Source organism: Nannobrachium achirus, assembly GCF_963921795.1.
Source record: "Nannobrachium achirus genome assembly, chromosome: 10".
Lineage (NCBI taxonomy): Eukaryota > Metazoa > Chordata > Actinopteri > Myctophiformes > Myctophidae > Nannobrachium > Nannobrachium achirus.
Window position 1 is genome coordinate 46,981,568 of NC_137819.1, and position 15,815 is coordinate 46,997,382.

The window sequence follows — 15,815 nt, forward strand, 5'->3', positions numbered from 1 at the left end:
ATCGGCTATTTTTGGCAAATAGGTTTGGTCTATAGGTAAAAAAAAGAGCAGACCAAAGAGCAGACCAAGTAGAGTGAAAGGTCAAGATACTAAGTAGCGACGATTTAAGATTTTAAGTGGTTAAGTGTCAAACAAGTCTATGAATCTATCTATGAAATCGATCTCCATCACACATTTATACAATATGTAGAGGGGGTCCCTGCTTCATCTCCCTCTCAGCTAAGGGGTCCTTGGCCTGAAAACGTTGAAGACCCCTGACGTATATACAGTATATTTATAGTTTTTAATCTCTCTGCCTGTCTCTCTCTCTGTCTCTCTCTCAGTACCAGCGGCAGTCTCCATTGCCTCAGCAACATCAGCCTGCACCCCAGGCCAAGCAGCCCTTGTTGCCTGGGGCAGGCCTTCACTTGTCTCCACGGCAACCACACACAGCATCCCCAGCGGAGTCGGAGGTGGGCTGGGGGTACCTGAGGGCACAGCTGGGGAGCAGAGGCAGCATCAGTGTCAAAGGGGAAAATAAGGACCGGGGTGAGGGAGGAAGAGTCTGCTCGGTCAGGGACCAGATTTGCGCGTCAGGGCCAAGAGACAAGGGTATGGAACGTGACGGGGAGGCTAGTGATACGGTCACCGATGCAAGTCACGAAGTTGGTAAGAGGCTAGGCATGTGGAAAGTCGCAAAGGATGAAAGCGACGGTACCGACGACACCCACACGGCGGGAGAGGAGGATGCGGGCGACGGGGACGGGGACGCGGTCCGAGGCGAGGGGTTGAGGGTGTCCCGGGACGCGCTGGGGATCCTGCAAAGCTTCGTCCAGGACGTGGGCCTGAACCCGGACGAGGAGGCCCTCCACACCCTGTCGGCTCAGCTGGACCTCCCCAAACACACCATCCTCAGGTTCTTCCACAGCCAGGTCCTCAGGCAGGGCCAGCAATCCACGGCACACTGTCAGCACCACGGCCGCACTCACAACCAGCCTCACTGTCAGAACCGCAGTCCCGGTCAAGAGAAGCGGTCCGGTTGTTCCCACACAGACCTGACCCAGGCACACAGAGCAACCGAGCAGCAGGAGGAGCGTGGATGCCGAGAGGAGGATGCACTCCGACAGGATGAGAGAGAGGATGCCGAGAAAGACAGTCATTTGGAAAGAGAAGAGGCAATGACTATTTTAAAAGTGTTGAACTTAAGTACTCAAACTGTTACTGGTCTGAAGGAGGAGCAACAGAAATACATGTAACCCAGCAGGTGGATGGAATTGGCGTCACATTCCAGATGAGGTCCTGGAGGTGGTTTGTTTCTCCATAAGACAAACACCACATCCTTGGACAACATGCAGTTCAAACACTGTTGTCATTTTGACTCATGACCAACCACATGACCATTACAATCATGTGTTCTCCCTATAAAGAACTTTATGGTTCATGGTTTCAATATAGAACCTTTTAGGTGCCATTAATCAAACAAGATTAACAAGAAGAAGTCATGTCAGTTTTATATATATACCGGTGCACATTTTGCAGAGAAAACTCAATGTGTCCTGTATAGAACCATTTTTGGTAATCATGTGACATTATTTCACATTGGGATACAGTATGAAGGGAATGAGATTCCATTTTCTTTATAGGAATTCTATATGGTTGAGATTTTAGAGAAACTAGTACCAGGAACAATACAAGTTGGAAATGATGCTAGTTGGAAATACGTTCCCCACCTGGTTATATAATAATATCCGTTGTACCTGTCTGTTTTTCTGTCTCCCTTTTTTCCCCATATATGGAGTTCTGGGTCAGGCATGCCCAAATATGTAGTCTAGGCCAGTCGATGACGCCAGTACTATGACGTCATATTGATGCCAACAGGGTACTCCATATATGGAGATTTACAGATTTATATTGATATTTTTTGGATATCTGTTATCTGACCGACGTCCTGCTGGGCGCATCACTCTTTCGGGTCCTCAGCAATACGCACAGATATTTTGAAGTTGGTCGGTGGTTCTGGACAATCGGATCTCCATATATGCCTATATTTGGGTGTGTCGGTCCGATCGGCAGTTCTGGACAACCGCCTATCCCAGGGGTCTTCAACAGGTTGTCCGGGACCCCTAGGGGGTCCTCAGAGTTACCACAGGGGGACCTCCGAATCTTTGTGTGATAGAAACCTTTTTTCTCCTTTTTAATATTAACCATTTGAACCCTAGCGTCCATATACTGAGAACTTTTGCCAAAAATTGCAGATCTACAAGCTCACAACGCCTCGTGCTGCAAGACGTTGTGAGCCTGTAGATCGGCTAATTTCGGCAAAGAGGTTTGGTGTAGAGTGGAAAAAGAGCAGACTAAGTACAGAGTGAAAGGTTAAGTTTATTAAGTATTGACAGTTCAAGTCGTTAAATATCTGTAAACACAAATTGACATGAATCCAAAATACACTGATGATCGTGCAGTCAAACAATGAAACTATGGAATCTATGAAAAGGTTGTGGGGGTCCCTGCATCATCTCTCTCTCAAGTAAGGGGTCCTTGGCCTGAAAACACTGAATACCCCTGGCCTATCCGACCGAATAGGTGCCGGGGACAGCACTCCCTCGGGTCCTCAGTTTGAAGTCGTCGGGTGGACGGCTCTCGAGATACGTGACGGACAGAAGGACAGTGATACCATGCATTTATAGTTAGATGCTCATGCCATCAATGCCTTTGCAGAAAGTGGCACTGCCAGTATGTTTTTATACAACGATAATGTCACTACTGTTTTCATTTTTTATTTCACTTGTGCTTCGTGTTTTCAACCATATAATTTAATCAATTTCTATACACAGCCTATGAATGGTTCAGATGAAAGTATACCCAGAGATCTCTTCATTATACCTGTTGGTCTTGCCCATGTCTGCCATGGTCAATAGCTGTAGACGTTTTACAACATGACTATCCATAAATGGGTCCGTTACATTTTAGTATTCCATTCCTCACCATATCAGCTTTTTAGCAATTAGAAAGGGGGTATTTGTTTCATTTCAAATATTTCATTTCCACTGATGCATGGATTCATGAAGAATTGTTTTTACCGGATCTGCCAGAGAAAAAAACAAACATAGCCTAGCAGATTATTTATGTTATGGTTGTAGGATTGTGCTAACTTCTTGTCACATGAATCAGATGTGGATGAGACAAAGATGAACGATCATGTTGATTTGAAAGCCTGCACTGTCATTTATGAAACACGCACCATTTTATTCATGCAGATGGTTCATTGTGTACGGTTCATTTGTATGATGTATCTTCATGAAAGAAAGGTCGTAGATGGAAAAACTATGAGGAGAGCCCAACGCACCTTTAACTTATACTGCCAGTGACGTGCAATCTATCCTGTTAAAAATAAGAATGCTTTTCTCTTATAAAATGTATTTTAATCATACGTTCATGTATTTCTAAGCAAATTTCAATTTGAGCAAATTTTATCAAAAACTAATTTAAATAGACAATCTCTCGAAGATGAATAAAGAGAGCCGGATGACTTTCACCCACGCTTAATGTCTTTATTTTATTAAAAAAGATAAAGAAACAAGTGAGCCAAGACATTGAATAGATCACTTTTTATTAGGCATTTGGACAATTTCATCTGATGATTCACTCATTAACGCATGTTTCTCTAAATGTTTAATCTTTCTTGCTGAGCTATACTGTTTTTCTTTTATGTAAACAAAGACATTTTCATATCTTCACTGTCGGGCCAAAAACGCCTCGTATCTCCAAGTTTCAAATGTAAGTAAAGCCCTGCTTCATCAGACAAAGCCGTCGCACAACAGTAGTGAAAACAGCAGATCTACAAGCACACAACGCCTCGCGGTGCGAGGCGTTGTGTGCTTGTAGATCGGCTGTTTGTCTCACTAGTTTAAATCATTTTAAAAATGATAAATACAAAACAAACGGTTTTGGACATACAAGGTTTTCACCCGACAACGACGATATTATGCAAGAAACCAGTGCATAAAACTCTCACGATATAGGGCTGTGATAGAATCTGTAGAAGAGCACCGTTTGAGATAGCAGGGAAAAGGAACCATTTCAGCTTCCTGGATGATATCAAGATGGCAGCATCTGAAGCATGGTTATTTACTTTCTGAGTGGCAAGAAGATTTATATCACCAGATATATACAGTCTATTTATTTATCTACGTCAAAAGAAATGAGTGCAATTCATTCACTAGAGCAAGGGTCTTCAACAGGGGGTCCGGGATCCATAGGGGGTCCCCTAGGGCATACATGGGCAACTGGCGGCCCGGGGGCCACATGCGGCCCCCACCTTCACTTAATGCGGCCCGCAGGTTGATACCGGAATACTGATATATTATTGATTTCAGCTATTATAATTCCAAACATGGCCTGCTTTAATTTCTTCAGTCTATATTAGTAGCTTAATGACTAGTATAGTAGTATTAAAATGTATTTTTTTATGTTCAATGTATTTGTATTCAAGTTCATAAAGTTAACATGAGTATATAATTAAATGTGTTTGAAATTAAATCAAAACATTGCATTTCAGGATTCCAATTAAAAAATAACAAAAAATTATTCAGGATTCCAATTCAAAAGAAGCAAAAAATAGCCGACCTACAAGCTCAAAACGCATCACGCTTTTGTATGAGATACTAGAATGACAAAGTAGAACGTAGCAATATGCAATGTGGCCCTCTGGAGTGAAGGTGGAAATATAGTGGCCCTCGCCATCATCAAAGTTGCCCAGCCCTGCCCTAGGGGGTCCTCAGAGTTACTACAGGGGGTCCTCCAAATCTTTGAGTGATAGAAACCTTTTTCTTCTTTTTTATATTAACCACTTGAACCCTAGAGTCCATATTCTGGGAACTTTAGCCAAAAATAGACGATCTACAAGCTCACAGCACCTTGCGCTGTGAGGCGTTGTGAGCTTGTAGATTGGCTATTTTTGGCAAAGAGGTTTGGTGTAGAGGGGAAAAAGAGCAGGCTGAAAGGTCAAGTTTATTCAGTATTGACAGTTCAAGTGATTCTGAAAACACAAATTGACATGAATCCAAAATATACCGATGATTGTGCTGTCAACAATGAAACTATGGAATTTCTGAAGAGGTTGTGGGGGTTCATCTCTTTCTCAACTAAGGGATGCTTGGCCTGAAAACGTTGAAGACCCCTGCACTAGAGGAAGGCCTAGGACCTGTATATGAATAGAGGAGAGCAGGGACTAGGTATGACTGGCATATACCGGTATACAGTATGACTAAAGGAAGAACTAGGACTAGTGGGACAGGGTTCCCCAATGGGCGGCCCTCAGGCCATTTGCGGCCCGCGAGGGGGAACTGTCCGGCCCGCACAAACCCCTGTCAAAAAAAAGTGGGAGGGCTAGGCTAGGCAATTATGTTTCTGTACTGTCAAATATGTGTGAAACACCAATTTCTTAACGGTTACCGGTTACCAGTTTTGGCCATCACTGGCTGCTGTTATACAGATGCATGCTTTTCAAGCAGACTGTAACAACCAAATAATGGTTGGTTCTTAACTTATTTTGTTTCAGCTTTCAAGAGTGCATTTACTGCATTATGACTAGAGGTAAAACCACAGTAGGACTAGTGTAGGACTAAAACGAAGGACTTGCAGGGGTGTCGCACCAAATGGGCCCTGGCTACAAGGATTCACTGCGGGCCCCCTGTGAATGTTCTTCATAGGGGGAGGGGGTTTAACCCATTTAGACTGGGAATGCATTATTCCATTATTTTGTGCTTTAACTATTGAAATGCGAGCTTGTAGATCTGCTACTTTTGAAAAATCTTTGTTTCTATGTCAGTGGTGCTCAAACTTTTTCATGTGAAGGACCCCCAAAATGATATGTATTTGGCCACGGACCCCCATCTCTACAAATGTTCGCTTTAAAAAATACACATACCGGTATTCGAAGATTTGCACACATTTTCACAACTTTTCAAAAATAGCAGATCTACAAGCTCACAGCGCGGCACTCGTTGCCGCACTGTGAGCTTGTATATCTGATATTTTTCAGTAGCTAAAGTATAAGATAATTAAGGCCCCTCCACCTTGGGCCCTAGTAACTCAGTCCCACCTTTCACCCCCTTGTGACGCCCCTGAGGACTAGGACTATAATAGGACAAGGTGAAGAAAAACGTATTCTACCACTTTTTCGAGTCACGTGTTCAAATACTGGATTCTGATTGGCTAAATTCCGGAGGTTATGAGAGGACCACTGCCGCAAAGTTGTGTGTCCGAGATCAATGCGCCTCAGTGTACATCCGGGGACTTTCCCCCAACCAACAAATGAAGGTCGCAGCGGTCCTATGTTTACTAACGTGCGTACTATCGTCGCCGATTTATTTGGATCCAATGCAATCCGCCAACTTTAAAGCCCCTTTTCTCTGAACCTATGCCTTTCTGGAAGCGAACAGCCTCTATTTACGGCCGGAACGGTCCTTCTAACTGACGTTAGCTTAGCTGTATGCTAGACATCTTTCTCTGCATGGAGTTGGCGTCATCTGGTGGTGAGTAGAAGATGTTGTTTGTGGAACTATTTGCTGTCGTCGCGGAAGTTTTATAGGCAATAATGATTGTAACTTAAGATCCTTGCAAGTTACAACTATGTGTTTTCTTTCATGTATACGGGAAAAAGTGGTAGAAAAGCTATTTACCACTCGGGGTCGGACATTATGCTCTCATAATGTCCTGAGTGCGGGTGTTATCGGACTCGGCTGCGCCTCGTCCGATAACACCCGCACTCAGGACATTATGAGAGCATAATGTCCTCTCACTCGGGGTAAATTGCTTACTTACACCAGTCACCAGATCAAAATAAGAAACTAAATATAGCTGCAAGCAGCGATAATGGGACCAAGCTAGAGACTAAGGCACAGAAATAAAACTACGGTATAAGCAATATGCACTATAAGCCATAGAAACATGAAGATTGAACTTGAGAGAAAGAAGACCTCACTCACTAGAGATCGTGTCACGATCTCGTAGTGTGGTGAGGACCCAAATGCAGGACAGCAAGGCAGGCAGAGTTCAAAACCCAAGATTGGGGGATTTATTACAAATAACAGAGAAAACATTAAAACAACAAACTGACACTGAACACGATGTGACAGTGACACCAAACAATGACTCGACAAGGACTGACTAAAAATACTAATATACACATGAGGACTGATTACACATTAAATATAGCTAATACATAGAAATACAAGACCTAGACAAGACAGGCAAAGTCTGTGACTGTGACAGATCGCCTGTTTATAAACTGGATAAATACCTGCATGTAGCCTTATATAGTTATTATATGCCTTGATATTATGATGTCACCCTTTGCCCCTCTCTGATTGGCTACAGGCATACATGGCCCGTGGTGTAAATAAAGACACGCACACACACACACATAGATAGATGGATAACATTAGGAATCAAGCCCAAAAAAAGCAAAACAGCCAATATGTACAAACCCAAAATCACTTCTAATAAGCAGAAGGGGCAACGCGGCTAAATTGTCCTTTACAGGCCTCTGTTTCGCCCTCTTCCGTTCCTTTGTCCAAAGCAACTTCCTTCCTACAATCTTCCTGCAGCTTATCTGGACAAAGCCTTGGAGATACAAAATACACAATTACCATAAGACTGCACAATATTCCAGGCCTTATTATCCATAACCCTAATCTAGAGTCACTAGAAGCACCTTATCTAAACCTTGACAATTATCTGAGGAAAAATGCATAGACTAACCCCGAGACAACCATGACCCCTGACCCTACCCCTACCCCTGATGCTAACCATGTCTTTGACATTTTTCTACGGGGAGGAATCGTTTGGTCCTTGTGTACGTGTTTGGATACAGGAGGATCTTTGCCAATAGGCCTTTCAGTCACTCCAGGAGTAATGGAAGGACAAGCTCCAGTTGGAAGGCTACAGTTTGATATACCACAGCCGAGTTTGGGTTTGCCGTAGCACACACATTTAAAGTGATCCTTGTAAAAATTGATGTCTTCATTAGAGAGTTCGCCTTCCACTTGCAGCTCCCCCTTTTTGTCTCTCTTGATACTGAAGCGCTTTGGGTCCAGGTGGAGGAAGAACTCAGTTTTCTTTGGTCCCCATTTGGTCCTCGAACAGCGCCCCCTCGAGTTACACAGTGCCTTGCTGCACATCTTCGCCGACGTGGAGACATTCAGCAAGTACGGGAGCATGACGCCGTCCAGGTAGTTGCGAGCCTGCGTGCAGGTTTCCCTGTTATTAGCAAAATTCGTCTTGTCCCAGGCGATGAAACCACTTACGCCTTGTGCCGCCGACTCTCCAATGGTGTTCACCAGGTCTAATTCTGACAAGTGTTTAATTCTTTTCCACGGTGTGAAGACATTGCGGAAAAAGACGTAGATGGGGATCGATAGGTTCCGTGTCGGTTTTCCTGTGTGATGCCATTCCCATTTATTTTCCTTTGTAGGCCACCTAGGCCTCCCCAATTCACCGCCATGTCCTTTGGGTGCAAAGGACATTTTTATGGATTCTCTTACGCGATGTCTTGTACGATAACGACCTTCGATTGTACGTTCGAGCGTCGCAGACAGTTCGACGGGTGGGAAAAGAGCGGTAGAGTTTCCCCAAAGTTGACCCAAAGCAAAATTACGCCTATACTCCTGATCAGGACACCCAGCATTCCTTCTATAGGAATGAAATTTCCTCCTGAAAAAAGTACCGTAATGGGTGTTGTAACACTCAGGGAAACCCCGGTAACCCCAGAGCTTTTTATTGCTGTAGCTTCTCCCCACCTGTAGAGGTTCAAGGAAGAATTTGAAGGATTTCTCTTCAAAGTATTGTGTTATATACAATGGATTTCTGCAATTATGGGTAGGGAAAGGCTCTGTTTGACTGTCTAAGTAGCAGGCGTCTATCGTTTGGTAATGGTACAATTTTCTCCTACCCCTGTTGTTTCGAACCCACAGTGGCTTCCATCCATCAAATTCAAGAATGGCAAGGCCTGATTTGCTTGCGGTGGGGATCATTTTCTTAATGGCAATTTCAGCCTGTTTTTTGTGTGCCTCAGTGTTACCCATATTAGGGACACCTCCATTTTTCGGCGGACTAAACTGGTCATTCCGAGGGAAGTAAGGGAACTTACCAAAGTGCTCCTTGTAGAATAGTTTCACTTCTTGGTCGTTGTCCTTGTAGTTGCTGATAAATCCAAAGTAGTGTTCCCGATTCTTGAGGAGTGGTTCGCCTAAAGCCTCGGGTTTGTCACATGAATCGGGAACGATCCAAATACCGATGAAGGGCGAGCCTTTAACCAGCGGCGGTGGCGTGTAGGTATGTTTAGCCTTTGGCTCAGCTGAATCCCAGGGTGGAAGTGTTGCTTTTGGTTTTGGTCTTGGTTTTGGTTCAAACCATCCGCTGCTGTTGGAAAGTAAAACCAGTGAAATGAAGAGAAGGATGAAGCAGCGCTTGACATGGCGGGGCTGACTGCCTGTGATCATTCTGAAATTGACTGTTGTTTTTAAGGTGTAGCAATAAGGTATGTCCCCCGCTCCTTCCTTACACCCCTCCCATCTCTCCTTCTCTCTTACGCTTACTCACAACACCGACGCAATATGCCAAATCAGTATCAATAGATTGTAACAAACTAACTAATCCAACCAAATCCCTTGGAATAAAACAAACTAACACGTAGAATTTAAGGCGAGTGCTAAGCTGCAAAACCTTAAATAGGCTGTCCAGAGCTGGTCTCTTACATCACACTGTAGCCACAAACCGTTGCCAATGCACACATTGTTCGCTTAGACCTTCTAGTCCAGGGGTCCCCAGTAGGGGGTCGGGGACCACTAGGGGATCCTCAGAGTTACCACAGAGGGTATATACTGTGTATATATATATATATATATATATATATATATATATATATATATATATATGTGTGTGTGTTAGGCTACTGTATGTATCCCCCCCTATTCTGCCGAAAATATTTGTGAACTTGTAGATCGGCAATTTTCGGCAAAGCGTTTGGTGAATTGGTCTAGAGAGGGAAAAAGAGCAGACCAAGTGCAGAGCTATGTACACGCGGTCAGCTGTTGGACTGTACGGTAGAGTAGGTACTATGTTGTGCATTGTGTGTGACAGGAGTTCCAGGGAGACGCCGATGAGCTGCTGGATGGAAGAGAAGATGAAGGTGGCGGAGGACGAGTCGTACCGCGAGTCCGTGATCCCACCAAGATCCTGCGGGAACTGAAGAAACATGAGGCAGCGGAGCGAGAGATGCTGGCCAACCAGGTGTGGATGGACAGACTCAACCAGGTGTGGTTGGACAGACTCAACCAGGTGCGGCTGGACAGACTCAACCAGGTGAGACAACCAGGCATAGAACAAGATGGCCGAAGGGGGAAACAAACTGAGACAGGCTGGACAGCAGGAGCAACTCATGGAACCTATGCAGGAACACAGGGGGTTCCAGAAACCCCACCTTTCTGAAAAATGGAAGTCAATCTTCTGAATAGTGGTGTTTCTGATTTCCGAATGGCTGGGTCTTATAGAAAAATGGTAAACCCTGCTATTCCGAAAAATGGAAGTCAATCTTCGGAATGGCAGTGTTTCGGAATGGAGAGGTGTAACCCTTATTAGCTGGGTCATGTTGAAAATTAGTTTTCCCTGTTGGTATCATAACATGTACAGTATACGGTCTTCATTAACATAAACAGTATACCGACATTCAGTATTGACCCGTGAAAACAACATGGTAACGGTACAAAACAAAACAAAACATTTGAGCCTTTAATACTAAATTGAAGTGCTCTCTTTGTTTTAACGGCTCATACAAATATGTAAACTGATTCCCTACAGGTCTGTGTAAGCGCTGCCATGATTGCGCTGAAGATTTATTGCAACATGATTGGCTTGTGTCTGTGAATCGGTGCCATTGTGTCCAGGCACATGCGACGATGTTGTTGTGCCATCAGTACCAGTGTCCCTCTGTGTCCCTCTCTACAATCACATGGCAGTCAATGCTCCCTGTGTCCTGTTCTCTGTCTGCACAGTGAAATCCTCAGTGTCGAGTGTAAATTCATTTACTACCCAAAACCTCCACTGGCTGTCCGTCCGTCCGTCCGTCTGTCCGTCAGTCAGTCACACGTCACACGTCACACGTCACACTTTTGCCCTGCTCATATCTCCACAACTGTTGCCCCCATCCATGCCAAATTTGGCACACACACTCCTTACCTGCCAAACTACAACCTCCAAGGACCCCCGAGCTCCAGGGACCCCCAGGTCCCTGGGGGACCCCCAGGTGTAAAAAAATCACACCCGTGTGAAGTGGAGCTGTGTGTGTGTGTGTGTGTGTGTGTGTGTGTGTGTGTGTGTGTGTGTGTGTGTGTGTGTGGATCATGTGTACCGCTTTTTGTGACATTTGAAGAAAATATGTAGGAAAAGGAGCAAAAAGTGTGTTTTGGAGAAAATTCAAGATGGCGGAAAATCTATCATGGCGCAAATGGGCGTGGCCTATATGGGGAGATGCGTCATGACCCAAGGAATCCAGGGAAAAAATATTTTTAATTTTCCGACCTACGGTTCAAGAGTTACAGGCCAAAACGTAAAGTGGGGTGTTATAGCGCCACCATGAGGCCAAATGACACAATTATTTTTTATTTAATCCTTGAAATCATTATGAACCTCCTCTCCAAGTCTTGAAACTGTAGCCCCTGTGGTTTGCGAGAGACAAATAATTGAATGTGAGTTTTTGCGATTCCCATTCTAAGTCAATGGGGAAAATTAATTCACTAATAAATTAATATCAATTAAACTATAGAACCTTTCTCTTAGAAAAGTAATAGCCCACGATTCCCGAGTAAGCCGGTCGATTTGACATATGGCGCGAGTGTTTGGTGGCAAAACTGTGGGACTAGTGGCGTGCCGAAGTTTAGGAAGTTCAGGCTACATACACACAGACACACACACAGACAGACAGACAGACACACACACACACACACACACACACAGACCCACACAGCCACGTATAGGGAGCCTGTGTTTCACACAGCTCCAAAAATGACCACATGTGCAAGAATGACCAAATGACCACCCCAACGGGGCTGCTCACGGGGAATTCCCGGGGACCACCCACTCCTGGTGCTCCACAACGGATGCAAAAGTGGTGACGCCCCCAGTGGAGGACCCCCTCCACTGCAGCTCACATAAAATGCCGTAACTCGGGCTAGGAGCGTCCGGGAGAGCCGGGGCCGGTACCTATTCGTCCGCCAAGGCAACGCGGAGACCCCACCCCTCATTTCTCACATGGCCCTCTTGTAGCGCCACCATGAGGCCCATTCTTGCAAAACACATTTTTGGACACTGCTCCTAAAACTTTTGCCCTAAAATCACGCAAATCGGTACACAGTATGTCTACACTCATCCCATCAACATGAATCTGTCCCATATAGCGCCACCTTCAGGCCGATTTTTAAAAACACATTTTTGGACACTGCTCCTACAGATTTTGCCCTAAAATCACGAAAATCACTACACAGTATGTCTACACTCATGTCATCAACATGGATCAGGAAGATTTTGGAAATAAGCCCTATTTGTGGAGATAAGCGACCAACGGTCGTTTATCTCCCGATTAGGGAGTCTTACTGGTATAGGCTACTCATCGTGCGGCTGAGTTTCATATTGAAAATATTCGATCTACAAGCTCACAACAGGTCACTTTGTATTGTGTAGCCTACTAGTATTATTACTTGCACAAGTACTGCAATCGGCTGGGTATGCAGATGTCCCACTTTTCTGAAGACCGTAGCCCTGAAACGGCTGGGATTCTGGGAATGAATGTATGAATGTATGTATGTATGTATGTATGTATGTATGTATGTACTGTATGTATGTATGTATGTATGTATGTATGTATGTATGTATGTATATGTATGTAGGTATGTATGAAGGTACAGTATGTAGGTACAATATGTATGTATGTCAATCCAGACTAAAAAAAAATCAAACCTCGGTTCGAAGTGAGCGGGGAATTTGTATTCTGTGTTCTAGATCTATACATTCTGTGATCTATACTTTCTATGTGCTTAAGTTCTAGTTCTGAATGAATGAATGATTTTGTCTGGAGAGCCAAATTGTCATGTGAAGCTTGGCCAATCCTCAATTCTTCATTCTGGACATGCACGGGACATGTACGGGACATGTACGGGACAGACATGCATTCCCGTGCATTCAGGTGCACGGGACAGGTACGGGACAGACAAAGCCACACCTTGGAAGCGGCTTTCACCGCTTCAAAAAGTCCTGCATAGAGTTCAATTGGGGAGTGGGAATGTACAGTATGTATGTACAGTACTGTAAGAGCGTTCTTGGTAATGTCTTCATTAACATCCAATGAGGCCAGCAGCGCACACCTCGTGGCGTGCTCTGCTTGCGCACAAGTAGGCCATGCGTGGCCTGCTTGTACGTGAGGCGTACCTCGACAGAGTGCAGTTCTAGTTCTTCCTCTTTTCAGTAGCTACACCGGTAGCTCTGGTCCAGAGCGTTAGCGAGGTCAGCAGGCTCAGATACAGGACCAGGAATTCTACTGCCCAACGAGGGCTCGACTTCAGTAAAAATAAACTAAACTACTTCGCTACTTAACAAAGGTAGTCTTGCGTTGTTGAAAGTCTATTCTCCGTGGTGGGAAACCTCTCAGCACCCCACCCATGGGTGGGGTGCTGAGAGGTTTCCCACCACGGAGAATAGACTTTCAACAACGCAAAACTGCCTTTGTTTAAGTGAGTAGCGAAGTAGTTTCGTTTATTTTTACTGAAGTCGAGTGCTCGTAGGACAGTGGAATTCCTGGTCCTGTATCTGTGCCTGCTTGCTGGCAGAGCGTTAGAGAGACCTCGCTAACGCTCTGGAACAGAGCTACACCAGCGGTTAACAACCTTTTGTATTATGTGTATATATATATCGTTATCACAATAAAAACAATTTCTTCAAGGTTTTTTACCATGACAAATTACATCATTTATTTTATGTTAATGTTATATTATCAATAAAATATTTGTATTTTGTCAATTGTTTGGGGTACCGCTAGCAATATCCTCACAGCCCACCAGGGAGTGGGCCTTGGGAATAGCTGATGTGCACTGCTGTAACAGTTCTCCCTTGTTCATGATCCCTCTGGTTCTCTCCAGACCGCGTGTGAAGGCAGAGGTTGCATTGCCACGCTCTCCCTGAGATGAGACGATATTCAAGCCCCATTTGGTCAGAATGGCTTCGTAGGGTAATTCAATAAGGCTTTGCTCTTTTCTGTCATCTGTTACCATGACGATAGCTCTGCTGGGGCCAATGAGAGGCCACGGAAGCCTCATTATTGAAATATTAGCTATAATAATAATGATAATGGTAATGGCACGCCTGAAAATGCCATGCTTGAGAAGATGGTGGTCCTGTAATGATGATGGTGATGATTATCATTGCTTTTTTGTTATGGTGACCCTCACCCCTGTACATAATGTACACACGCACACGCGCAGCGCGCACACACACACACACACACACACACACACACACACACACACACACACACACACACACACACACAATTTCCACTTATGTCGCACCTGTCCCCAATGTTGACTCATTGATGTCATTTAGTGTGCTCTTCCACTCCTACTCCTCCACTATACTAAGATTAACCTTCATCATAGCACTATGTCAGTATGTCCTCAGCGCTTGCGTGCGCGCAAGTATGTGTGTGTGTGTGTGTGTGTGTGTGTGTGTGTGTGTGTGTGTGTGTGTGTGTGTGTGTGTGTGTGTGTGTGTGTGTGTGTGTGTGTGTGTTTGTTGCCAGATCCAACTTATGAAGTCCAATGGCCCAATCAAATTAACAGCTCTTTAAATTATTGATAAAGGCTGCTACATTTACTGTCTTATGTTACCTTTATTATCCTCATACTGAGTCTTCATCATTTTGCCAGGTCAGATATTTGCTTTGTAGTTTGGAAAAATACCTGACACTGTGGTTCCCCTGACACATCACTGTGACATCACAGGTGACATCACAGTGATGTCAGATACTCAGAGCAGGGATCTCCATATGTGGGCATAAAAGGGATTCTGTTAGGGATCTCCATATATGGGCATAAAAGGGATTGTATCCCAGATGATGCCCTGTTAGGAGAACCACACTAACAGAATCCATATATGGCCAAGACAGATGGTCGCTTTTCGCCCTAGGGGGTCTTACTGGTAACTAGAACTGCACTGTTGAGGTGCCAACTTGTGACATGTATGGCCTCCTTGTGTGCCATGAGGTGCGCTCACCACTGGTCTCACTGGCGATGCCAGTGACATCAGTTTACAGTTATACAGTTTAGGCATTTAGCAGACGCTTTTAATCCAAAGCGACTTACAATAAGCAGGTAATACATCACTATAATAAGCAAGATAATATGTCAGTAGATCAACAACAATATAACAAATGCATAGGAATATCAATCTAGAAAAGCAATAACACCATGCACCTAATCAGTAAAAAACGTGTATGGTCAATGAGTGTTACAGTAGTGCTATGGGTTTAGGTGGAGTCTGAAGAGGTGAGTCTTCAGTCCACGACATCACCACTGGCAGCACCAGAAATGCTGGTCCCTGAATGGGCTACGACGACATTCATATAGTAAATAGTAAATACACAGCCGAACGCAGTACTTGCGCGCTCTGCTTGCGCAAGTAATATAATAATAATAACTAGAAGCAGTGCTCTTCCGATCACAGGTCTCCACCAGGTCAGTTATGTTATTGTTATGTTAATGTCAGATGTGAAAAATGCATGCCTTTCG

The 15,815-nt window shown here is 44.4% G+C and overlaps 1 protein-coding gene across 1 annotated transcript in view; it reads left to right on the forward strand.

Moving 5' to 3' along the window:
• The window catches only part of satb1a (SATB homeobox 1a), a gene marked incomplete at both ends in the record, with an annotated part of 35,897 nt that extends 21,681 nt beyond the window's left edge, over positions 1-14,216 (forward strand). Inside the window, 5 exons of the mRNA XM_080735540.1 lie at positions 324-1,154; positions 8,128-8,213; positions 9,508-9,520; positions 10,123-10,344; positions 14,169-14,216. Of these exons, the coding sequence (XP_080591666.1) occupies positions 324-1,154; positions 8,128-8,213; positions 9,508-9,520; positions 10,123-10,344; positions 14,169-14,216 (1,200 nt within the window). The remainder of the gene's footprint in view (positions 1-323; positions 1,155-8,127; positions 8,214-9,507; positions 9,521-10,122; positions 10,345-14,168) is intronic.
• Between the last annotated feature and the right edge of the window lie 1,599 nt (positions 14,217-15,815).